At 44.7% G+C, this 25,059-nt stretch overlaps 2 protein-coding genes across 2 annotated transcripts in view; one reads left to right on the top strand and one right to left on the bottom strand.

The window, feature by feature from the left end:
* Positions 1-2,379: 2,379 nt before the first annotated feature.
* Positions 2,380-25,059, bottom strand: part of LOC103217748 (uncharacterized) — a 32,570-nt gene continuing 9,890 nt past the window's right edge. The window contains exons 3-7 of the mRNA XM_073004904.1: positions 16,731-16,873; positions 14,620-14,664; positions 7,432-10,291; positions 5,818-6,047; positions 2,380-3,211 (exon numbers count right to left, since the gene is read on the bottom strand). Coding sequence (XP_072861005.1) covers positions 10,234-10,291; positions 14,620-14,664; positions 16,731-16,873 — 246 coding nt within the window. The 3' untranslated portion in view covers positions 2,380-3,211; positions 5,818-6,047; positions 7,432-10,233. The remainder of the gene's footprint in view (positions 3,212-5,817; positions 6,048-7,431; positions 10,292-14,619; positions 14,665-16,730; positions 16,874-25,059) is intronic.
* On the top strand, positions 16,882-22,131 carry LOC140709852 (cystatin-11-like). Its single transcript, XM_073010102.1, has 3 exons — positions 16,882-17,346; positions 17,994-18,098; positions 20,034-22,131. The coding sequence occupies exons 1-3, from the start codon at positions 17,119-17,121 to the stop codon at positions 20,115-20,117; spliced, it is 417 nt and encodes a 138-aa protein (XP_072866203.1). The 5' UTR covers positions 16,882-17,118; the 3' UTR covers positions 20,118-22,131.

Here is a 25,059-nt window from a genome sequence, read left to right on the forward strand (position 1 = left end):
TACTTTTTCCATTAGAGCCCTATAGTAATCATGGTTATTTTAATTTCACTGATAATTCAAAAATCTGTCTCATATCTGAGTCTGGTTCTAATGTTTGCTTCATCTTTCAGACTTTGCTTTTTCTGGGTTTTTTTTTTGGTTTTGTTTTTTGTTTTTTTTTGTCTTTCTCTTTTTTAGAGTGTCGGGAAATTTTTTTTGTTGAAAGCCAGACATGGCAATGTATTTATTAGGTAATAGGAAGCGAGGTAATAAGGCATTTGGGTGAGTTTTTATGTTATCTGACTAGAAATTGGGCTGTACTTAATGTTAGCTGTAACTGTAGGTTCAAACTTCTCTAGTGTTTTTATTATTATTATTATTTGAGATGGAGTCTCGCTCTTGTTGCCCAGGCTGGAGTATGGTGGCACCATCTCAGCTCACCGCAACTTCCACCTCCCAGGTTCAAGCGATTCTCCTGCCTCAGCCTCCCGAGTAGCTGGGATTACAGGCATGTGCCACCACTCCCAGCTAATTTTGTGTTTTTAGTAGAGACAGGGTTTCTCCGTGTTGGTCAGGCTGGTCTCGAATTCCTGACCTCAGGTGATCCATCCGCCTCCACCTCCCAAATCGCTGGGATTACAGTCATGAGCCACCACGCCCCACTAGTGTTCTTATTTTTGTCTCCCCTGTTGACTCTGGGCTTCCCTAAGAACTCCTCCTCAGGCTGGGCGTGGTGGCTCAAGCCTGTAATCCCAGCACTTTGGGAGGCCGAGACGGGCGGATCACGAGGTCAGGAGATCGAGACCATGCTGGCTAACACAGTGAAACCCTGTCTCTACTAAAAAATACAAAAAATAGCCGGGGGAAGTGGTGGGCGCCTGTAGTCCCTGCGACTCGGGAGGCTGAGGCAGGAGAATGGCGCAAACCCGGGAGGCGGAGCTTGCAGTGAGCTGAGATCCGGCCACTGCACTCCAGCCTGGGCAACAGCGCGAGACTCTGTCTCAAAAAAAAAAAAAAAAACAAAAAAACAAAAAACTCAGACAGACTCTGCAGCTTGCAGCTCTTTATCTTCTAAGAACAAATTCAAAGAAATGCAGGGAATCAAAAACATTGTAACAATAATCCGCTGTCATTATACTGAAGCCCTCTTGGCGTGGTGGTAAGATATGGAGGAAGTGAAGCATTCTGGATCTTATGGTTAAATCCCAGTGTATTATGGGCCTGTGTCCCTGGGCTATGACCTTCACAAGTGTTTCTTGTCTTTCCCCCTCCTTAAGTGAGAAGGCTAAAGGGGCTGAAGTGGGAGAAGTGGGAGAAATGTCCTTCCCCAGAAAGGCTCTGATAAAGCCTTTTCTACTGGAGAGTTCCCTCTGGTGGCAGAAGCTTGGGGCATGTTTCACAATGGTTATTCCTCCTTCCGTCTCCCAGAGCCACGAGGGGATTTATTTTGATTCTTCATCATGAGGACCAGATGGGCTTTCTGGAAATAAAAGTTATGTAAGTGTGAGAGTCCCCTTAGACTGAGGGCCAGGCATTTTTAATTCGCAAGTTAGTGCACATACAGCCTTCAGCCATTCATCAAAATAGCCAGGTCAGTGTTCCTACCAGGTTATGACTCTCCCAGCTTCTGTTAGGAGCAGATACTGGTTGTGACTATCTGGATTTGCACGTCTCTGCAGTTTGGGGTGGTAGTTTACTCTGTAACCTCAATTATCTGATAGGTCCGGGAAAAGTCATGAGTTTTCATTTTTCCAGCTTTTCCTGTTGAAAGACCAGGAGCGACCATTTCCAAACTCATTACATGTCAGAGTTGCAGTCAGAAGGCTCCTAGATATTTGAGTTACTGTATACTTCCGAGCTCAAGAAGATGTGGCAAATGTGATATAGTATTCCCAGAGTAATGATCTATCCCAAGTTTGGGTAGAAGTATTTTCAACTTGCTCTGGTACTGTATCCAAAAATAATCGTTGATACATCATATCAGAATGCACCATTTTAGGGCAAGAATGTCATGCTGCCAGTGATTTGTTGATGTGATTGTCACATTTAGACTGCTTTCCCCACCCCAAAGGCTATAAGTTACTCCTTTCCCTTCTCCCCAATGTTGAGTATCATTTACTGAGAAAGTTTTACATATATATATGTGTGTGTGTGTATATGTATATATATACACACACACGCTGACAGCTCTTAGTCATGAAATACTTTTATGTGTTTTGTTAAACTTATTCCTACTGTGATATAAAATCATATTGTTATATTTCTTGTTTCATTTCCTGTGAACTTGGAAACTTAAAACTCTTTGTCTCATTGTAAAACAGATCATGACATTTTATAGTTGAAGTAATCAGGGCTGATAATAGGGTGCCAAATTTGCAGAGGCACAGAAAAACTCAGCGATTGAAATAAGTAATATTTTAATGCAATACTTTTAGTTAATGTAAAACATTTATAATGAACAAAATATGAATGTTTTCAATACCATCAGGACCAATATATTATCTTGTCTAAAGAGTGGAAATCCTTCCCACGTGGGCCAAGCATGGAACCTACTCTTTTATTGCTCAGCACAACTGAGACAGGTTGCAGTCTTTAATAAGACTCAAAGTTCAGGACTGAACTCAAATGACAGAAAGTCATTTCAATGCAATACAGTTTTATTTCAGCTGCCAATGGATTCTGCAGCTTTCAGAGCTCTTCAGGCAGGAGCCATCTTTACTGGGTGCCTTGGCCCAATGTGCATGAGGATAGAGGGTATGTAACCCTCTACCCAGACAGAGTACCCTTGAGCTAGTCTCCTGACACTAGTGTCCTTTGCTGCCAGCAAAGATCTACACAGCAGAAAGAGGTGCCATACACTTTCTCCTTGCCAAGCCAATCTAAGGACTGAGTTGTCAGTCCTAATTTCTTCATTTAGAATGCATCTCTTTCTGAAATAACTGATGATGAGAATATCCTTTTGGATCAACAAAATCCTTGCTTATGGGGCTTGGAATCTGTCATAGGGCATCAGTAGGAAATCACATCAGAGTACATTAGTATCATATCAGAACCTTTCTCCAAATATGTATGATTCTGTTTTAATAGCTTCACATGCAGGAGATCAAAAGTATAGTCCGACCTCAATTCCACTTCGTCACTTGACTTCCCTCTTCGTGTGAGATGAAGATCTGCCCTCACGTAGCTTCTTTCAATGGCTAAGTCTCAACCCCGGATCACTCATGAGTAATTTCTGTAACAACAGAAGCAACAACAAGAATAACACACACACACACACACACACCCTACCTCCATAGGAAAGAGTGGCAGATCATAGGCATAGTGTAGCTTATATTTAAAAAGGGAAATAAACTCTTTATAAAAATGCCATCTGGCCAGGCACAGTGGTTCACGCCTTTTTTCTCAGCACTTTGGGAGGCTGAGGCGGGCGGGTTACAAGGTCAGGAGATTGAGATCATCCTGGCCAACATGGTGAAACCCCGTCTCTACTAAAAACACAAAAATTAGCTGGGTATGGTGGCACGTGCCTGTAATTCCAGCTACTCGGGAGGCTGAGGCCAGGAGAATCACTTGAACCAGGGAGTCAGAGGTTGCAGTGAGCCGAGATCGCACCAGCCTGGTGACAGAGCGAGACTCCATCTCAAAAAAAAAAAAAAAAAAGTGCTACTCTATGTCCTCACCTCTTTTTGTCTCACTCTTGCTCTCTCATGATTTCACAGAACATTCTACCTCCTTAGAAATTACTCTTTTGGTTAAACTATCAGCTTAATATGGGTATAATCAAATAATCCCTTCTGGTGGTTTTCCCAGAAGCAAGGCCTCAGGATATATTTAGGTCTTGCCTCCTGCAGGGTTTCTACCAGCATATTTAAGGTTTTGAAAATATCAGAACCAAATTTTACCTAGGGCACCATGTTACAATTACCGTAATGTATTTTAACACATCCTCACCAGTTACTAATAAAAATTTCAAAATTTCACTGGTCCTAAAAATAAGGACAAATTATGAGATGCTTATAAAGTTAAATGTATTTAGTTTAAAGGATACTCCTTTCTTCTTTGATTATATCCTTAGTACATCATTTTTTTGTTAATAATTTCTTTTATTAAATTATGATAATGTCATAGGTTTTGTTTTGTTGTTTGTGGCTTGTTTGGCTTTCAGAAAGGGTCTTGCTGTGTCACCCAGGCTGGAGTGCAGTGGCACCATCATGGCTCACTGCAGCCTCTACCTCCTGGGCTCAAATAGTCCTCCTACCTCAGCCTCCTGAATAGCTGGGACCACAGGCATGCATGACCATGCCTGGCTAATTTTTAAATTATTTTGTAGAGATGGGGTCTCACTATGTTGCCCAGGCTGGTCTTGAACTCCTAACCTCAAGCGGTTCTCCTGCCTTAGCCTCCTCCCACAGTGTCGGGATTGCAGGCATGAGTCACTGCACCCAGCCATGTTTTTTAATCCTGATTTTGCAAAATACAAATTTTGAAAGCATGTGTCATCCACCTCAGGTTGTTGGCTTGTGGGTTTGTTGTTGTAGCTTGCTGTGGGCTGAATTATATCCCCCCATCCCCAAGCCCCTAATTCATATATTGAGGTCCAAACCCCAGAAACTCTGAATGTGACTGTATTTGAAGAGAGAGTCTTTAAAAAGGTAAATTAATTAAAATGAGTTATTAGGGTGGGCCTAATTACCCACCTTTTGACTGCTATCCTTATAAGAGGAGGCACTTTGGATACAAACAAGCAACAGAAGGAAGATGACATGGCCGGGCATGGTGGCTCATGCGTATAATCCCAGCATTTTGGGAGGCCCAGGCAGGTGGGTCACCTAAGGTCAGGAGTTTGAGATAAGCCTGGCCAACATGATGAAACCCCATCTCTACCAAATCATACAGAAATTAGCCAGGCGTTGTGGCATGTGCCTGTAATCACAGCTGCTTGGGAGGCTGAGGTGGGAGAATCTCTTGTACCCAGCAGGCAGAGGTTGCAGTGAGCCAAGATGGTGCCATTGCACTCCAGCCTGGGTGACAGAGTGAGACTGTCAAAAAAAAAAAAAAAAAAAGAAAAAAAAAAGGAAGGAGAGAGAGGAAGGGAGGGAGGAGGGGAAAGAAAAGAAAGATGATGTGAAGACACAGGGAAAAGAAATCCGTCTAAAAGTCAAGGAGAGAGAAGTGGAACAGGTCCTTCCTCAACACCTCAGAAGAAACCAACCCTGATTTTGAATTGCCAACTTCCAGAATTGTGAGGAAATAAATTCCTGTGTTAAAGCCACCTAGTCTGTAGGACTTTGTTATGTCAGCCTTAGGAAACTAAAACGTTGTTGTTTGTATTGTTTTGCAATTTTACCCTTCTGTGAAATCCCCAAATCTTGGGAATCTCGTCTCAATTCATTAGGGGCCAGTTTTGTCTTGCACATGGGGAAGCAGGGGTCACATGTGCTTTTGTATCTCTTCACACAAAGTGGGCATCTCATCAAAATTTGCTGAAAGCTTGGGATGTAGAAAAAAATCCCTGGAAAGATCACTGGGGAAATTCTAGATAAAGAAAGTGCTTCACCACGGTCCCAGCAGATAAACTGAAAATTATCTTTTTCTCAATATTAAAATCAAATTTGACAAACAAGATTCATGTTGACAGAATTTACTTCAGAAGGATGATTTTCCTTTTTCCTTTATAGTGTTTATTCTGTCAACAAGATCAACCTTTCCTCTCTCTGGTTTTTTTTTTTTTTTTTTTCTTCATTCTCTGTTTCGCCCTTGTCATGACTATTATCTCCCTGACTCAGGAAATTTTCTGTCTCTCCTCTGTGGGTTGAAGTTACCACAGCAGATACTTACCAGGAGTCTTCCTAGCCACCTAAAGTCAAGGAATTTCATTCAAGGTCCATTTTTCATCATGTCCTGGTCGAGTCCACAGAAACCCGAGTTCTCCCTGTGCCTCTCAACTCGTTTCAGGCTGACTGTGGTGGCTCACGTCTGTAATCACAGCACATTGGGAGGCCAAAGTGGGAGGATCACGGGAGCCCAGGAGTTCAAGACCAGCCTGGGCAACAATAGGAAGACCCTGTCTTTAAAAATAATTTAAAAGTTAGAAAGACATGATGGTGCACACCCGTAGCCCCAGTTACTCAGGAGGCTGAGGCAGGAGGATCACCTGAGCCCAAGAGGTTGAGGCTGCAGTGAGTCTGTTCACACTGCTGCACTCCAGCATGGGCAACAGAGCCAGATCCTGTCTCAAATAAATAAATAAATCTCTTTTTATTAATGCAAATCAAAACCACAGTGAGATACCATCTCCCACCAGTCAGAATGGCTACTATAAAAAAGTCAAAAAATAACAGATGCTGGTGAGGTTGCAGAGATAACGGAATGTTCATACATTGCTGGTGCTCACGTAAATTAGTTCATCCACTACAGAAAGCAGTTTGGTGATTTCTCAGAGAACTTAAAACAGAATTACCATTCGACCTTAGCAATCCCATTATTGGGTATATACTTAAAGGAAGATAAATTATTCCACCATAAAGACCACATGCACATGCGTGTTCACTGCAGCACTATTCACGGTACCAAAGATGAGGAATCAATCTGCATGCTCGTCAATGGTAGACTGGATAAAGAAAATGTGGTATAGGCCAGGTGTGGTGGCTCACACCTGTAATCCCAGTACTTTGGGAGGCCGAGGTGGGCAAATCATGAGGTCAGGAGATCAAGACAATCCTGACTAACATGGTGAAACCCCATCTCTACTAATAATACAAAAACAAAACTAGCCGGGTGTGGTGGCAGGCACCTGTAGTCCCAGCTACTCGGGCGGCTGAGGCGGGAGAATGGCGTGAACCCAGGAGGCGGAGCTTGCAGTGAGCTGAGATCTCATCACCGCACTCCAGCCTGGGTGACAGAGCAAGACTCTATCTTAAAAAAAAAAAAAGAAAAGAAAAAGAAAAAAATGTGGTACAATACAGCATGGAATACTATGCAGCCATAAAAGAAGAATGAGATCATGTTCTTTGCAGAAACATGGCTAGAGCTGGAGACCATTATCGTAAGTGAACAAAGGCAGGAACAGAAAACTAAATACTGCATGTTCCCACTTATAAGTGGGAGCTAAGCATTGAGAACACATGGACACAAAGAAGGGAACCACAGACACCAGGGCTTAGTGGAGGGTGGGTGGAGGTTGAGGATCATAAAACTACCTATGAGATACTATGCTTATTACATAGGTGACAAAATAATCTGTACATCAAACCCCCTTGATAATTTACCTGTATAACAAGCTTGCACATGTATCCCTGAACCTAAAATAAAAGTAAAAAAATAAAACCCATTTCATTGCCTCAGTGGCTGTTTTGAGAGCATTGAGGCTATGAGAGCATGGTGAGGCTCATTTTCCCCTCTTCCTACCCATCTCAGACCCATCCCATTTCCCCATTAAACCCTGACTCATACTTCTGTCTGGACACTCTGAACCCCAACGGCATGGTCTTTTGGCATCCAGAGCTGTTGGTGGCGCTGAAGGACTGAACACGCCTGCTTTTCTCAGGCAGAATTCCAACAAAACGTCCCCACGCTGGTCACTGTTACTGGTTCACAGGTATAAAGCAGAAACAAGGATTCTTAGTTGGTGTGTATTGTACCAATGACATCTCACAATCTTGCCTTGAATTTCCTTCAGCTTGGCGAAAACCTTTTCTTCACTGGGCATCCAATATCTTACTATAAAAAATGGACTTTTATAGATCCTGAGGCAAAACTTGGGTTTAAAAAAACTGAATGTAAACAGGTAAAATTATCTACCTTTAGACAGAAAAAGGACAATCATTTTCTAAAACAAGGTTAAAATGCAAATTATCTTAATTAGAAAAATCACCCATTACATAAAGTATAACAAAAAACAGTCCTAAATGAGATCCTCCTTGAAAATCATGGTCTCATGGAAGCAGGTTTCGTAACAGAAAACATTTGTGTAACCTCAGCTCTAGCATTTTCCATTTGCGAATATCACAATATGCTCTGTGGGGAGTGTTAATGAATACATCTGTTTGCCTCCTTGCATAGTTGAATAATATCTGAAAAGAGATCTGTTTTCACATTTCAGAAAGATATCCAGTAAGTTCTTGTTGATGAACAGTGTTAAGTTACGTAAGTTCCCTTACCTTGCCGTTTAGCGCTAAGAGATATGAGTCCCTAAACAGCTGCTAAAACTCAAAGATATGTTATTTACTTTGGAGCCATAAAGTGCCCAGGCAGACATTTTCATCCAAACATCTGTTAATTTTCACTCTGAACCATTACCACTCCTTTTCATAAACAGTATCGTCCTTGCTTTGGACTTCCTCTATAGTCTGTCATGACTTCCTGCAGGGAGAAAAATGGTGCAACAGCCCAGAGCTAGAAATGTAGCCCTAAGAGGTCCATTTACTACTTTCTACAGAGCAGAGAAGCCATATGAAAGGCTGTAATTGCTACTACCTCAGTGTATTGCTGCAGTTCAGAGCATAGGCAGATCGGTCATTGCAAAGAGCAGCAGTTTCACAGCTTCCAAACTCACAATGGCTTTGTTTGTGTGTGTGTTTTGCTGACTCGTGGAAGATCAGGTAAATGAGTTCACTCAGCCCCTCTGATTCCAAAAATGGAATCCTGATGTTCTGCCATGCTCTCATTTCCATTTTAGCATTGCCCCCAAATACGTTTCCTCTTGATTTGGCCACATTATTAGATTTGTATCCTCCTTCCCCTGCTGCTATGTACCGCATGTGTGGGATACCTTTGCCATAGTGACATCAACTGGAACAAGTTGGAACTGAAATCTCTAAGCATCACAGGACCCCCCAGATTCACATTTTTTTTTTCTACGTGACTTAGAAGTACAGCTCTAATAATCGCTGTGCCATAAAAATAATCCCAGTTGGATTTGAAAGTAGACTTTGCACATTCCAATATAAATGATAAAAATAATTTTACATGTGTACACTAATGGCCATGAGAACTGACTAGTCCATATATTTAGGCTCATACTTCGGAAAACATGCTGGCAATAATGATGTAAGAATGATTCTTAACTTTCACATTTTTAGGAAGACTTCTACATAAATTCATATGAATTGCCAGTTAATACTTATATTTTTGGATTAAACTTTACTGAAATATTCATTTATTGGGCAAATATATATTTGGAAATCAGATTTATGTAAGGCACTAATAAAGATTAAGATATTTACACAAAGATGTATGAATCTTGGATGTTCCCTTGGGTGTAAATCCCTGGAATTTACAGCACAACTATTAGGTTGGTGCAAAAATAGTTGTGGTTTCTGCCATTAAAAGTAATTGCAAAAAATCGCAATTATTTTTGCACCAACCTAATAGATAAAACCCATTTACAATACAATTGGATAATTCCAATTGGGAACCAGCTGAAGACCTCGCAACAGTGGTGTAAAACTAGCTGCGTTGTGCAGGGAGATACCAGAGTGGATAGCGCAGGAATGGTCAGGATATTACATGAGTCTGGATGGAGTCAGTGAAGACTGGGCTGGAAGGCAGCTGTGGAAATGCAGTGTACGGGGTAAAGGATTTTATTCATTCAATCATCCATGTGTTCATGCTTTCACTCATCCACCATGTTTTTCAGCAATGATTTTGTGTCAGGCCCTGAAGATACTGTTGTGAATAAAACTAAATCCTGCACTATGCCAGTGGTTTTTGACAGGTGTGCTGAAGAACGACCCAATGGGACCTTATGATGGACTGGGCACAAAGAATGAGTCAGAGGAGAGAACCAAAGCTTAACACTTGGGCAAGTGCGTGTGTGTGTGTGTTTGTGTGTGTGTGAACATTGTCAGCGGTTCATTCAACATCAAGAACTGCACTACTTGTCAGAAATACAGAAAATAACAATGATAACAACAACAATAATAATTGAACACTTTTTGGAAACTATTATTAGCTCTTTGCCTGGATTATCTCATTTCATTAGCATGAATGGGAACTATTTTATACCCATTTTGCAGGTGAGAAGACTGAGGCACGCTGAATATAAGTAACTTGCTCACAGCCACCCAGTTGGTCAATGGTGGAGGCAGATGTGAGTCCAGCCAGTCTGACTTTATTGTCCCAAGGGATTCAAAGTGAGGTTCCAGAGGCAGAGCCAAAGAGCAATGGAAAGAGAACAGCTTGCATGTTTTGATAGAAGAGTGGCCAGAAAGCAGTGGCATCCACATTAGCCTGGGCAGAGGGTGGGGCAGGCAATCAGAAGGCGCTTCTTGGAGCAGATTGCTTCTTCAGCAGAGTCCAGGAATATGAGCAGCTGTTAATAAAAGGAAGAAAAAGGTAACAGCGCTCAGCAGAGGGGAATCCCCTACGAAGACCGAGCTATGCTGGAGACTTTTTAGGAGGGAATTCGGCTGCCCCAGGAAGCTCGCGATCTTGGACTCCTAAAAACCTACATCTCTTAAATGTTGACCCCACTTTGAAGGAGAGAAGAGGCCACATGGGTCTAAGGAAGGTGAGGAAGAGCAATCTCTGGTAAGAGCTCGGTTTCTCCTCTGAGGCCCAGCAATTCCAACTCCTCTGGCTGACCCCAGACTGACAAAACAAAACCCATCTTAACCAAAGTCTCAAAGGAAACTGGGGCCACCTCCAATGGTCCAGGGGCCTTCCTTCCTGGGGACAGTACTGATAAATGTGCCTTTCTCATCCTCACCATAATTCAGTGATATTTGCTGGTTCTCCTGGAGACCAGCACCCTCCTGATTAATTGCCCACTCAATCCTCTCTGAGTCCAAGGAGCTGCATTCATTCAACTGGGCCAGGAGAACAGTTTTCATGAAACATGAAAGCTGAGGTAACAATAGCAAGCGAGAATCAGCACGCAAGGAGACACATCCACCTGAGCTATGGGGAACAGTGAAGAAGAAGTTTTAGCAGAGCAGGAACATTCATTGATTGCAACCTGAAAACTTACAAAGCCACTGGAGTTGAAGAGTGCATGGAAAATTTTAGAAACCAGCGAGTTCCTCAGCATGTTCATCTATGTGAGATGACAGTTTGGTGGCCAGATAACATCTTCCAGCAGAGCAACTCCATGCCTGCGGCTGCAGAAACTTCAGGCAAATATATGCAAACTGCAGTCTGAGTATTCTATATCAGGTTGAGATTCTGACAGCTGGAAATGACAGCCCATTCTATTTTTAATTTTAGCATCTTAACCAACTCTTGGTAGGATGTGGAAAGTCAGAAAGATTTTTTGGGAAGATAAACATGCTACAATATTGCATCTGTGGATGGATGTCTCCTAGCAATGAATCCATGGACCCATGGATGCATGTTACCGAGAAGAAGCCACAGCGGATGGGGTGTGGAACTGAGACATGACTGGAGAACTTGTGGGACTTGGTGGCTGACACTGGGGCTCCAAAGAGACAAAATGGGGTACCCCAGAGAGGCAGTGGAAGGGTGTGAGGACAATGAGCCCTTCTTTGGCTGGAGGAGATTCAGTTTACAGTGGGACTTTCAAAGGAATTTGCAGCAAACAGGTAGCAATATAGAATCACACTTCAAAAAGGGAACTTGGAATGAAGTTAACCACATGGGAGTCACATCTATAGCAGCATTAAATGCGGCCAAATTGTTAGTAACTGAGATTGTAGAAAAGGGGTTCCTAAAATAGCATCAAGGCTGGTGCAAGTACAATGGTATTTACAACTTATTGATCACAGCCATTTACAGATTCCTTTGTTCTTTCTCCACCCCCACTGCTTCACTTGACTAGCCTCTAAAAAGAATCATATATATATATATGTATATATACATATATATACACACACACACACACATATATATAAAATCCCATGCCAAGGGATTGGATTCAGGGGCCTGTAACCTCCCTGAAGTCATATGCAACATTTTATGTAAATGTTACTGAATGTTAAATGGAATTTTTTATTAGGACTAGTTTCAAAATCAGGTGCCAGAGAAGAACATAAAATTTTTCATAGTGGATAGAGAAGCCACCTGAATTGCTCACCCATGTTGAGAAAATGTCCAGGAGTCGGGAACAGAGGAAGTACTGAGGGAGGTGATCTACCTGACCCTCGCCCGAGCTAGTGGTGACTGACTTCCTGCTTTTCTGGCCAGGCAGCCAAGAAGCAGCTAGGTTGAGATGGTCCAGAGCAGAGAAGGACCTGAGGTGGTCGGGATGTCAACAGGGCTCCACATACCTCAGCCAAAAGAACCAGAGCAGTCTTGGCCGAGGCAAGAGCAACCGGCAGCCAGAACGGAGAGCCTCTGTGCTGCCGTGACAGGTAGAATAACACCCCACCCGAGATGTCCACATCCTAACGCCACAACCTGTGAACTTGTTACCTTGTGGGCAAAAGTGACTTTGTAGATGTGATTAAGTTAAGGATCTTAAGATGTGAGATTATCTGAAGAGGCCCCATGTAATTAATCACAAGGGTCCTTAGAAGAGGGAGATAGTCAGAGAAGGAGACATGCTGGGATAAGTAGAGGTCAGAGAGAACTGAAGAGACTCTGTGCTGGCTTTGATGATGGAGGAAGGGGCCATAAGCCAAGCAGAAAAAACAGATTCTCCCCTAGGGCCTCCAGAGGGAGTGCGACCCAGCCAATACCTTGATTGAATGGCTGGTAACCTCCAGAATTGCAAGATAATCAAAGGGTGCTGCTTTAAACCACTGTTGTTAGTAACTAGTTACAGCAGCCACAGGAAATGAGCACAGCTGCCAGGGTAGCTGCAGGGGAGGGGCTACTAGCAATGGAGGCTGGGTAGAGGCAGGAAGGGACCCCAGAACAGCCAGTTTTAAAATTCTGCCAAGGCTGGCGAGCACAGCAGCTGCAGTCAAGTAGGAATTTTCCAGTTCTCTACATCTTCCTCCTCTGCTTGTCCTGACACAGAGGGTCCCTAAAAACCATGACGAGATGGAAGAAGTAGAGGAGATGTGGTGCATAGGGAAAAAGAGAAAGAAGCAAGCACTCCTCCCCAAATGCAAGTCTCTAGGAGGCAGAAGCGCAACTTTAAATCATGTTCGAAGTTTTGACCATCTCCAAAAACTAGCATTTCAATAACTGGATTGAGACTGTGTATATTGTCTGCGAGTCACTTGAAAAGTCACAGGGGACAAAAAGCATAGCCGACTCCATGCAAAGGAACACTAGGAAGTGAGGACAAAGCCACACATGATGACATTTCCAAGTGAAGCCTGGTCCCCATAAGGGGCACATTCTCTGTTTTCGGGGGAGTGGGCTACAGCTTCCATCAGCTTCTCAAAGGGGATTTTTACATCTGCTGAGGTTAAGAATTATGAATACGGAGGAAGAGGTCAAGGTTTGGGCTTGGAGAAGAGCTTGTATTCCGGCCTGCAGGGGAGTGGGGAGGGAATAACAAGAAGAAAAAGCAGAGGGGAAAAAAGACAAGATCAAGAGGGCTGGAGGACACGGTGTTCTTCACACTGCTTACCTCCCCATGCAGGGCCAGGAGGGCAAGTGGGCGACAGGAAGAGAACCCACGGGCTACTGGTGAGATCAACCAAGAGGAAATGCTGCCAGTGCAACCCTGCGGCCGATCGACCACCTGCGCCTCCTGGCCCGGCTTCTTTGGTGCCGCCCTCTTGCCTTGCTACCTGGGGCCTGAGGGAGCTGGCAAGGCATGTTTGCGCTGATAGAAGTGAAGGCCCACGGGCTGCCCACTGAAGTTGGAGATGAACAGTGCCAGTTCTGCACAGCTGCAAAGCGCACACGGGAGGGGATCCAGTCAGACCCTCACAGACATTGATAGGAGGGTTTCTTTGTGAGCCCCACAATCCTGCCCCACCACGTGCTGGATGCTTACATATACTATCCCTAGTCTTAGAACATCTCTGCAGGAGATGTGTAGTAAGTGTGTCTATGCCATGAACAACCTAAATCAGACAATAAAAAACAATTTCATAAATACTGTCCAGACAATTGCACAATAATCCCACTACATACTAAGCACTTACTATGAGTCAGATTCTGTTTCAATTAGTAGCAGTATGTGGCCAGCCATGAGAATTAGAGACCAAAATTATGGTGGTCGAAACACACAAGAGTTGAAAATATACTCTTATTTATATAAGCAAGAAAATAAACTTTACTATAAAAGAGTTGGGATGGCAATATAGGACTGGCACTGTAATTCCAAAGTGACAAGGGCACAAGGCACTACAATCCTTTCATCTTTTTCTGTTCCATCCTCAGAGCTCCAATAGAGCTGCTGGAGTTCCAGCCATCATGTCCTCATTCCCAATGGCAGATAAGGCAAAAATGACTCTTTGCAACTGAGTCAGCAATTTACAGAGTAAATTCCTCTATGTCTCAAACAACAATTTCACTTAGATCTTGGTCATGAGACCACCCCCACTGCAAGGAAGGCTGGGAAATGCCATCTTTATTGCAGGCAGTCCCATACTCAAAACAAAAATGCACTTCTGTTACTGAGAAAAATAAAATGAGCAGTCTCTGCCATAGGCTCTTAATTATAATACAAGAGTAACCCAATGAAAAGAGCATTGATATCCCACTTACAGTCACTCAGGGAGCTCAGGGCAGAGGCCAAGCAGACCTCACACTAGGCCCAACTGATGCCCAGCTTCTCACCTTTTTCCACTTTGCCTTTGTGCCACCAGACAAATTGAGGCCGTCCTGGAAGCACAGACAGGAGGTTGAGACAGAGCCTTTCCACAATGTTCATGCTGCAGTCATGCCAAATCCTCCATCAAGAGGGTGTGGAGGACGTGTGCCCCACTGCACTCCAAGGAGTGAACCCTAAGGTCCATGAGTTTGGGGTGTGTGTGTGCAGGTGTGTGTGTCTGTATGTGTACTGTGTGTGTTTCAGTGTGAGTGTGGGTATGTACATGTGGGGGTGTGTGTGTGTGTTGTGTGTGTGTTTCAGTGTGAGTGTGGGTGTGTATGTGTAAGTATGTGTCTGTGTGTATGTTGTGTGTCTGTGTGTTTCAGTTTGAGTGTGGGTGTGTACATGTAGGTGTGTGTGTCTGTGTCATGTGTCTATGTGTTTCAATGTGAGTGTGGGCATGTACGTGCAGGTGTGTGTTGTGTGTGTGTTTCAGTGTGAGTGTCATTGTGTATGTGTAGGTGTGTGTGTTGTGTGTCTGTTTCAGTATGAGTGTGATTGTATACATGTTGTATACATGTAGGTGCATGTGTTTCTGTGTGTTACGTGTCTGTGTGTTTCAGTGTGTATGTGAGCATGTGTGGGGGGTGTGTGTCGTGTGTGTCTGTGTGTTTCAGTGTGTATATGTGCATATGTGGGGGTGTGTGTGTTGTGTCTGTATTTCAGTGTGAGTGTGGGTGTGTATATGTAGGTGTGTGTTTCTCTGTGTGCTGTGTGTCTGTGTGTTTCAATGTCAGTGTGGGCATGTATGTGTAGGTGTGTGAGTGTTGTGTGTCAATGTGTTTCAGCATGTGTGGTTGTGTACGTGTAGGTGCATGTGTCTCTGTGTGTTGTGTGTGTGTTTCAGTGTGTATGTGTGCGTGTGTGGGGGTGTGTGGTGTGTGTTTCAGTGTGAGTGTGGGTGTGTATGTGTAGGTGTGTGTGTCTGTATATTTCCATGTGACTGTGGATAGGTATGTGTCTGTGTGTGTTGTGTGTCTGTCTTTCAGTGTGTGAGTGTGACTGTGTGTGTAGGTGTGTGTTTTGTGTGTGTGTGTTCGGGTGTGAGTGTGACAGTGTGTGTTTAGGTGTGTGTGTTGTGTGTCTATCTTTCAGTGTGTGAGTGTGACTATGTGTGTAGGTGTGTGTGTGTTGTGTGTCTGTGTGTTCGCGTGTGAGTGATTGTGTGTGTAGGGGTGTGTGTATGTTGTGTGTCTGTGTGTTTGGGTGTGAGTGACTGTGTGTGTAGGGGTGTGTGTATGTTGTGTGTGTGTTCGGGTGTGAGTGACTGTGTGTGTAGGGGTGTGTGTATGTTGTGTGTCTGTGTGTTCGGGTGTGAGTGACTGTGTGTGTAGGGGTGTGTGTATGTTGTGTGTCTGTGTTCGGGTGTGAGTGACTGTGTAGATGTGTGTGTGTTGTGTGTCTGTGTGTTCGGGTGTGAGTGTGGCTATGTGGCAAGTGTGTCTGTGAGGGAAGGTTGAGCAAGGGTGTCAGGAAAGAGGCCCTGGCTTCCTGGTTCCCTGGAGGCAGATGAGGAAGCCTAGAAACAGGCCTTGGGTGCGCCCAGGGCTCCTCCCCTGGGTTCCCACACAGGAGCCATCACTGCACATTTGTGCGTCCCATCTTCCCAAATGACACCATAACAGGCCTTCTAGGAACCGAGCGTAACTGCACCAAGCCTGCATTCTGTGTGCCGTGGGACACAAGCTCCAGCCTCCACCCACCAGTGGCTTCTTCCTTCCCTAACTGGCCGCCAAGTCTGGGGATTCCCATCAGGTCCCCAGGATGAGGCCTTTAGGAAACCAGAATATCCAAGCAGAAAGCTCCTCGTGCCTCACACCTGAAGCTTCCTGGCTGCTTCCTTCTCCTCCAAAACCTCTAAGTCCAGCGGAAGCCACTCCAGGACTTGGCGGCACTGGGGAATCATCGGTGTCAGAGTTGACTCTCCCTCACTTCACACTTTTCTGCAGGGTGCCTCTGCTCCTTCGTCCTCTAAGGGAGGGGATTTTCCAGAACTCGTCTCCAGGAACCAGGTGCGGGGAGAGTGACTTCTGGTGCAGGCAGCCCCTCCCCACAGTGTCCATCCCCCACGACTCACCTGTGCATGCTCCAGTCCTGGCCTCCAGTCTCCCTGTGTCTCCAGCAGTTACCATCCTCCAGGACTCCCAGGGGCCCTGGCCTGGCTCCCACCAAGACAATGCTGGGTCCACAGAAGCCTGTGTGTTGCTGAGGGAGCAACCCCTCAAAGAGAAAATGTGTGTGTTAGCATGTGTGTGGCATGAACTTATGCAAAAACCATTGCACAGTCTCTTGCTGCTCTCCCCTCAAGTTCAGCTGCTGATGAAGGGGGAGGAGGAGGAGAGGAGAGCTGTGGGTGTCCACCACCAGCTGCTCTTAAATCCTGCCAGGGCAGGTAGGGTCAGTGTGATTCAACTTGTCCCTGAGGGGTGCAGAGAGGACTCTTCCTGTTCCTTTGCAGCTGAAGGATGATGGCTGAGCCCTGGCAGGCCCTAAGGCTCCTGCTGGCCATTCTATTGACTCTGATGACCTTCACCTACCAAGCAAGGAAGAAAACCTTTCTAAGTGTCCATGAAGTGACGGCAGTAGAAAACCATGCGAAGGACACCTTGCAATGGATCACCGACCAGTACAACAAGGAAAGTGATGACAAGTACCACTTCAGGATCTTCCGAGTCCTGAGAGTCCAGAAGCGGGTGAGTGTATGACTTCCCGCCTCTCCCTAGGCCTGATACGTCCACATCAGGTGGCCACTGGTGTCAGGAATAGTCCCACTCAAGGGAAATTCAACCTTGCTTAGTTTGAAGTGAGCACTTTAAGAGAAGCATAAATTCACTAGGGTGAATGAAGTTACGGCACTTAAACGAAACCCAGGGCCAGGGATCCTCAGCACATTACATCCCAAAGGCCAAATCTGCCTGCTGCCCACTTTTGTAAGTCGTGTTCTTGTGACTCAGCCATGCGCGTGGGTGTGCTTTGTCTGCCACTGCTTGCTGCTGCCACACTCACGCTGAACTGAGTAGTTACAGAGACCGCATGGCCTAGAAAACCTACAATGTTTACGATGTAGTCCTTTACAGACCCCTATCCAGAACCACTAGCATCACTTGTGTTATCCAAGGGATAGATTTGCCCAAGGGGAAAGATCATGTTTCTGATGGTTTCTGGTTAATTCTCTATGAATGACAAAAACAATCATGAGTCAAACAGAAAGAGGAGAGAGGAGCCCGCCCAGGACCAGGTCCTTGCCCTTGGATGCAGGGTAGCGGAGCTCCCAGGCACAGAAACCACAGACAGGGGAGAAGGAGACACGCTGTACCTCCCCACCACCTGCCGCCCACAGGTCACTGACCACTTGGAGTATCACCTGAACGTGGAAATGCAGCGAACCACCTGCCAAAAGCCAGAGACCATGAACTGTGTCCCCCAGGAAGGGGAACTTCACAAGGTATTGGGTAAAAGCACTTTAACTTAGACAGAAGTCCTTTTCAGTGAGGTTTTTCTGTGGCTTTAGAATGAGTTGGGAAGAATTAATTGGAATTTACTCAAGCTGGCTTGAAAGAATGCATGGGTAACACCTCCTTTCTCAGAGAGGAAAAGCAAAGGTGCAGACGGCTGGGATGCTGCTCCTTTGTTGCTGGAAGGAGTGTGAGGAGGCTGAACGTATCCAGAGAGAGGAGTTGAGGTGGCCGAGCTGCAGGGGCACACTCTGGGGTGAGGGAAGCAGACAATTCTTAATATTTGAGCAGCCTGTGGGAGGGACATAGCAGGTGCGCTGACTGAATACCTCAGTGTCAACATGACAAGGCTGCACAAGTGCTGGGCCGCATGAGTGCTGGGCTGCTGTCCTCTCTCATTTCATCCAGCTGTGTTCATCCAGCGGGAGAAGGAGGGGAGGAAACAAGTTCGGAGATGATTTGACTGGGTGAGGGGCACAAACTTGCATGCGTGTGCTATGCTGGGAAGCCACCACCCCCGAAGGCAGCTCCAGCTCCAAAAGGCCTTCTTCCCACGTGGCACTGGCCCATCTGTGGGACAGTAAGCAGATCCCGACCCACACCACCAGCACCACAGTGTGCATGGGCAGAGTGAACCCTGCATACAAAGCGGCCTTGAAAGTTGCCAATCCTATGCGCCCTACAAATCTCTTGACTTTACCCAAACAAATGAAAATGAGGCTGCCTGGATGTCCCGCTCTGCCTGGCATGGCCCTGATCTATGCCTAACTTCTCAGTGCAATCATTCATAGCATCCCCTGTTGCTTATAAATGTCTCCTGGTTAGGTTCATAAATTATATGATCAGCCTAGTTAAAATGGCCTGGGTGTCCTCAACACAGAAATGTGACCCTCCCTGAGCTCCCTCTGCACTTTTTACATGTTTTTTAGTTCTTCAAGATCTAACAAGGTAGACTTTTTGTTTTTTTCCTGAAGAAGATTGTGAAATCTGCAAAAAGAGTAATTAAAGATGACAGTAAAGTAAAATGAAAGACGATTTTTGACTCGAGAGATTGAATTAGTGGAGTAGGTATTCTGAATGTTATTTTAAGACAAAAGTAAACACTAAAGCCTAGCACCCCTACCCCAGGCTTTCAAATCAAGAGCAACAAAACAAAATTACGCTAAGAAATTATAATTAATAATATGCATAATATGTTTAAAGTATTATTTTTATTATGGAAAAAGGAAGCAAAACAGAGAAGTAAAATTTGGAAGAAAATAGGGATAAGTGAGGAGAGAGATGATGCAATGGACGGATGGATGAAGAAATGAAGCAAGGCTGCAAGCACGGAGAGAGAGGAAGCAAAATCAGGAAGTAAAGATGGATGGGTGGATGGAAGGAGGGATAAATGGAAGAATGAATGGAGATGGATGATGGGTAGATGGAAGGATGGATGGATGGATGGGTTGATGAGTGGACAGATGGGTAAATGGATGGATGGGGGGATGGGTGGAAGGATAAATGGATGGACAAATGGATGGATGGACATATGGGTAGATGAATGGAGGAGTAAATAGATGGTTGGAAGAATGGGTGGATGAATAAATGGAGTCATGAGAGAACAAGTAAGGGAAGAAGTGAGTCTTAAAAAATGAGTAAAAATGAAGAGGGAGAAAAGAATCAGCAGTACCCATGGTGAATATGGGCTGCTCAGACACTTTATTTCTAAATATCTCGTTTGATATTTATTTTGATTTCAGTCACTTGATAGTAACATTGCTGGGATCATTCCAGAAAATGCCCTTCTGTTTGTGGTCAGATAGGATTGTAGGGGTGGAGAGGTGGTGGCCTTTTCTTCATTTTCATGTCTTATATCCTCTTCCTTCTCGTTTTAAATTTCACCTTGCATCTTTTAAAATACTGCCTTTGTTTTTTTATTTTAGCAAGTCAACTGCTTCTTCTCAGTGTTTGCTATACCCTGGTCTGAGCAGCACAAAATTTTGAACAAAACCTGCAGCAGTGACTAGGTGTCCTGGAACATACACCTGTGGTTACTGCATGTGAGAGAATCCTGCAATGAGCAATAATCCTTAAAATAGGCAATAAATGTTTGTCAACATATTCTCTTAAGATCGTGATTCCACTTTTTTTATTTTTCCTTTTAACCAAATTCTTTAGCTCATAGTAATAATCTGAAACTCTGCTGGGCCAGGGCAGTTTAGGGGTCCAAATGAGGTGATCTACATTATTCCTGACCTTATTGCCTACACCGTCATGGTAGCAGAACTTCAATTTCATTATCACATCAGGCAAGATATTAAGATTCTTCAGATTTTAAAATAGTATGGAGAAAATGAGAAGCAGAATGAGGAGAGGGAAGAAGCTCAAAGCAACTGAACAGTCAAGAGATATTTGCAAGTATGGCCTATGATGGCACCTCTGAGGGGCCCAGTGAAGATCACCCTCTCTCCTTGCCTGAAATGCGAAATAAGAAGAAATCACACAAAGAACTGAGAAAGACAAGGCCTTTGCTACTGATGCGATAACCAGGTGGAGAAATGTGCCTTACTTTTGTAGGCAAGTGCACTTTCTAATTGCAAACTCCAGAATTAGACTTCTGCCCCTTTGCAAGAGCAACACTGGACCAAACTAGGTCTGTCTATGAACAAATTCCTCTCCTGGAGGAGCAAAGGGAAATATGTGCTCCCCATGTGAAGGAGGCGGACCTGGTGACAATGCCCAGTTCATTCTTCCCAAACAGACCTGTCAGATTCATCCCAACAGGAGAGGAAGTCCCAAGGACAGGGAGAAGCCAAGTACTCTGTTCAAGGGGCTTTCTTTCCGCAGAGGGCACAGCAGCCACGGGAGGAAGCATCCTCCAACTCCATAGCCTGATTCAAGATCTCAGATGATGTCCCGGGCTCACCCCACTCAACCTCCTCCTCCATGTGGTCGCAGGGAGGCTGCCAGCAGCTCAATGGGTTAGGTGTGTCCTCCTTCATGTCCAGTAAGAAAGAGAGGAAGATCTTGTTCCCAAGAGCTCAGGCAAAAGCCCTGGGTTTAATACCACAGGCGAGGTCTAGGAACACCATAGCGTGTGCATGCGTACACACACACACACACACACACAAACACACACGGCTTTCATCTCCTTGCGGGGAGAGGGAGTTGGGGTATTTATCCAACAGTTCAGTTCCCGTCAGTATTGGCTCTTAGGGGGCATGAATTCCCTAGTACCTCTGGCCTGAGGCAGCTCCAGGGCAGAGTAAGCAGCAGAGACAGTGCACAGATAAAGGGGCACAGGGTCTGGCACCTGGAAGTCGAGCTGATACACACAGAAAGTGAGAGATTTGAGAGATTATAGGCAGAGCACTGACAGGAGAGCTCTTGCACGTGTGAATTGTCAGCTGAGATGAATGTCAGCAACACCAAGTCTCACCAAGATAGGGTTGGCTTTGAAAGAACAAATCATTTTTTTGGCTTTTACTCTCACTATTGAAGTGCTGGAATGCCCAGGACCCTGTTTCAGTGGGGAGCCCAGGTGGGGTTTCCCTCCGCTAACTGCCTGGGATGATGTTAACCTACAATGTCTTCATCTTTAACTGAGAACAACAGCACCTACTCCTTGAGGCAGTTGCAAAGATTGATGATGATAATGCATATACATTGCTTAACACAGTGCCTACCACAAAGCAGGCATTCAAATACATATTAACCATTAGTAGGAACACTGGCAGTGGCAGTGGTAGTAATTTAATACTAGTCAACGTTCAACACTTTTCTGACATTTTTGGCTATGGTGTCCCCAAAGCAGGCATTATTATTCCTGGGGAGATTAAAAAGAGAAGGTGGAACATTTATGCCCATTAATCTCTTGGATTTCTCAGCCAATGTTGTGGGGCTTTCTTTGAACTTTTTAAAAAAATTAGTGTATGTTTCCAGGAATTTACAAAGGTAGTACAGAGAAGTCCCCTGTGTCTTTCCTGTAGTTTCCCCTAATGGTTATCTCTTATCACATCATAGAAAAATATCACAATTAGGAAGCCATCATTGGTACTGTGTGTGTGCCATTGAGTCACATGTGTACATTTGTGTAACCAGCACCACGCTCAAGACACAGCACTGCTCCATCACCAGAGAGCTTTGCTGTGCTGCCTCCCTGTACTAAGCCAGGGCCTGGGTGCCCACTCTTGTCTTGATGCTGGCTCAGGTCCACCCTTCCTGTTTGCCAGTTATGAAAGCAAGGTGGGCAGGGGGTGGTGGTGGGAGAGTTCACTTTAAAAAATTAAAAATAATGCCACAAAATTTGGTAAAACATTATAAAAAGAATAGAGTGTCCATATGAAATTGTATTTAAAGAGATAGAAATACACATTGGGTACAGCGTGCACGGCTCAGGTGAGAGGTGCGCCAAAATCTCAGAAATCACCACAAAAGAAGTTATCCATGTAACCAAACAGCACCTGTTCCCCAAAAACCTATTGAAATAAAATAATAAATAATAACAATAACAATAATAAGAGATGACTAAAGTTGGAAAGCAGAAAAAAGAGAAATAGTACAATTAGACCATATAAATAAAAGGTGTTCAAAAAGTAAGAACTTAGAGATTGAACAAAATTTAAATTGATAAGTAAGTAACATTAGAAAAACAAATTAGGTAAAAAACAAAAAATGTTTAAAAGTCTTGAGCAAAAAATAGCTAAAGGCTAAACATAAGCACATCTGATTACCCACTAACTCTTAGGCATATATCCAATAGAAACACATGCATGTGGCCAGGCACAGTGACTCACGCCTGTAATCCCAGCACTTTGGGAGCCCGAGGCGGGTGGATTGCCTGAGGTCAGGTGTTCAAGACCAGCCTGGCCAACATGGTGAAACCCCATCTCTACTAAAAATACAAAAAAAATTAGCTGGGCATGGCAGTGGGCACCTGAATTCCTAGTTACTTGGGAGGCTGAGGCAGGAGAATCCCTTGAACCCGGGAGGCAGAGGTTGCAGTGAGCCAAGATCGTGCCACTGCACTCCAGCCTGGGCAACAAGAGCAAAACACTGTCTCACAAAAAAAAAAAAAGAAAGAAAGAAAGAAAAAAAAAAAAAAGAAGCACATGTAATGTGTCTAGCATTAGACAGGTACATGCATGCTTGTTAATAGCTATTGTTGTTAGAAGCTGAAAATGACCCAAAAGTACGTTATCAGTACAATAAATTGTGGTATATTTACACAATGGAATTCTATACAATAATGAAAGTGAACTATAACTACACAAGACAACACAGATGTATTGAATTCAAGAAGCCAGAAACAAAAGAATATACATTGTATGACTCCATTTCTAAAAATGCAACCAACAAGCTATGTTAAGCTAAGATGTTAGAATCTGGACAGAGGCTGCCTTTGGAGGCTCTTCATCTATAAAGTGGAGGAAAAGCTGCCATTTCGTAGGGTGGCCATGATGATCAAATGGGACAATGTGGGCAGCCGACCAGTGTTGGTCACCTAGTCAGCCCTCAATTAGCTTAGATTTGCAGGTCTGGGTGCTTTCTGGCCTTTTTGTTTTTGTGATGTTTGTGGGGAGGTTGTTTTTGCACAGGAATTTCACCTCCTTTAATTATTTTCCTCCATCCTCTCTTCTCCCTCAGGTCTTGCTGTCAAGTTTGAGGTTCTTGCTCTGAGTTTATTCTTTCTTTTTAGCAATACTCCCTCAAGTTGCCGTTATGACTGGCTGGTGGCACTGGTGCCTGGGAAGAGGCTGAATGGTCAAGTGGTACAATAGGCACACTGTCAGCCATTGTCTGTGGCTGTGAGACCATTTCTGGTCTAACATGTACCTTCTCTAATCAACTGTCAGCCAGAGAAGGGGAGAAAACACAGGTCTTGTTTTAGCAGCCACAAGAATATGGGAGGCTGCTCAATGACTCAGTGTGCAGAAAAGAGTTTGCACGGCCCGCCTGAACTGCTGTCTTTAGAAAGACTGCTTGCAGGCTGGGCGTGGTGGCTCAAACCTGTAATCCCAGCACATTGGGAGGCCGAGGCAGGCAGATCATAAGGTCAGGAGATCAAGACCATCCTGGCCAACATGGTGAAACCCCGTCTCTACTAAAAATACAAAAAAATTAGCTGGGCGTGGCAGCATGCACCTGTAGTCCCAGCTACTAGGGAGGCTGAGGCAAGAGAATTGCTGGAACCTGGGAGGCAGAAACTGCAGTGAGCCAAGATCGTGCCACTGCACTCCAGCCTGGCAGCAGAGAGACTCCATTAAAAAAAAAAAAAAAGGAAGGAAGGAAGGAAGGAAGGAAGGAGGGAAGGAAGGAAGGAAGGAAGGAGGGAAGGAGGGAAGGAGGGAGGGAGGGAGGGAGGGAGGGAGGGAGGGAGGGAGGGAGGGAGGAAGGAAGGAAGGAAGGAAGGAAGGCTGCTTATAAGGCTGGCCTGGGCTGGAGTTTGAGAACCTGGAGGGTCAACAGTTTGATGGAAAACTTTTCCTACATGATAAGAGGGCCTCAGTGTGTCTACACTCTCTGTACAGCAGTGAGGTTGATGTTGAACCCCTGCTGTCCTCCAGGAGTCTGGAATTTCTGCATATGCCAGGCAGAGGCTGCCTTCATGACCAGCCCCCAATAAAAACCCTGGCTGCTGGGTTTTAAGGAACTTCTTTGTGACACATACTGTCACAGCTCACTTCTGGGGGAATTGAGCGTGCTCTGTGTAATGGCACTGGGAGAGGACTCCAGAAGCTCCCGCCTGGTTTTCTGAACCTTTTGCTTTTGCTGGTTTCGCCCTGTGTCCCATTGTTGTCATATCACAGCTGTGAGAATGACACTAGGCTGAGTCCTGTGAGTCCTCTAGTGAGTCACTCAATGTGATTTTGGTCTTGGGAATCTCAGACACACTCACAAAACTGTGTGTGAGTCACAGTGTTGTGTGTGTGCTGGGAAGAAATAGGGCTCCCCACACTAGAGTCAGAA

Source organism: Chlorocebus sabaeus, chromosome 2 (genome assembly GCF_047675955.1).
Source record: "Chlorocebus sabaeus isolate Y175 chromosome 2, mChlSab1.0.hap1, whole genome shotgun sequence".
Taxonomy (NCBI): Eukaryota; Metazoa; Chordata; class Mammalia; order Primates; family Cercopithecidae; genus Chlorocebus; species Chlorocebus sabaeus.

Coding starts and splice junctions, on each gene's coding strand:
- LOC140709852 (XM_073010102.1), top strand. CDS start 17,119: ATGATGGCTGAGCCCTGGCAGGCCCTAAGGCTCCTGCTGGCCATTCTA. Junction 17,347..17,993: donor TCCTGAGAGTCCAGAAGCGG/GTGAGTGTATGA, acceptor TGCCGCCCACAG/GTCACTGACCACTTGGAGTA. Junction 18,099..20,033: donor AGGAAGGGGAACTTCACAAG/GTATTGGGTAAA, acceptor TTTTTATTTTAG/CAAGTCAACTGCTTCTTCTC.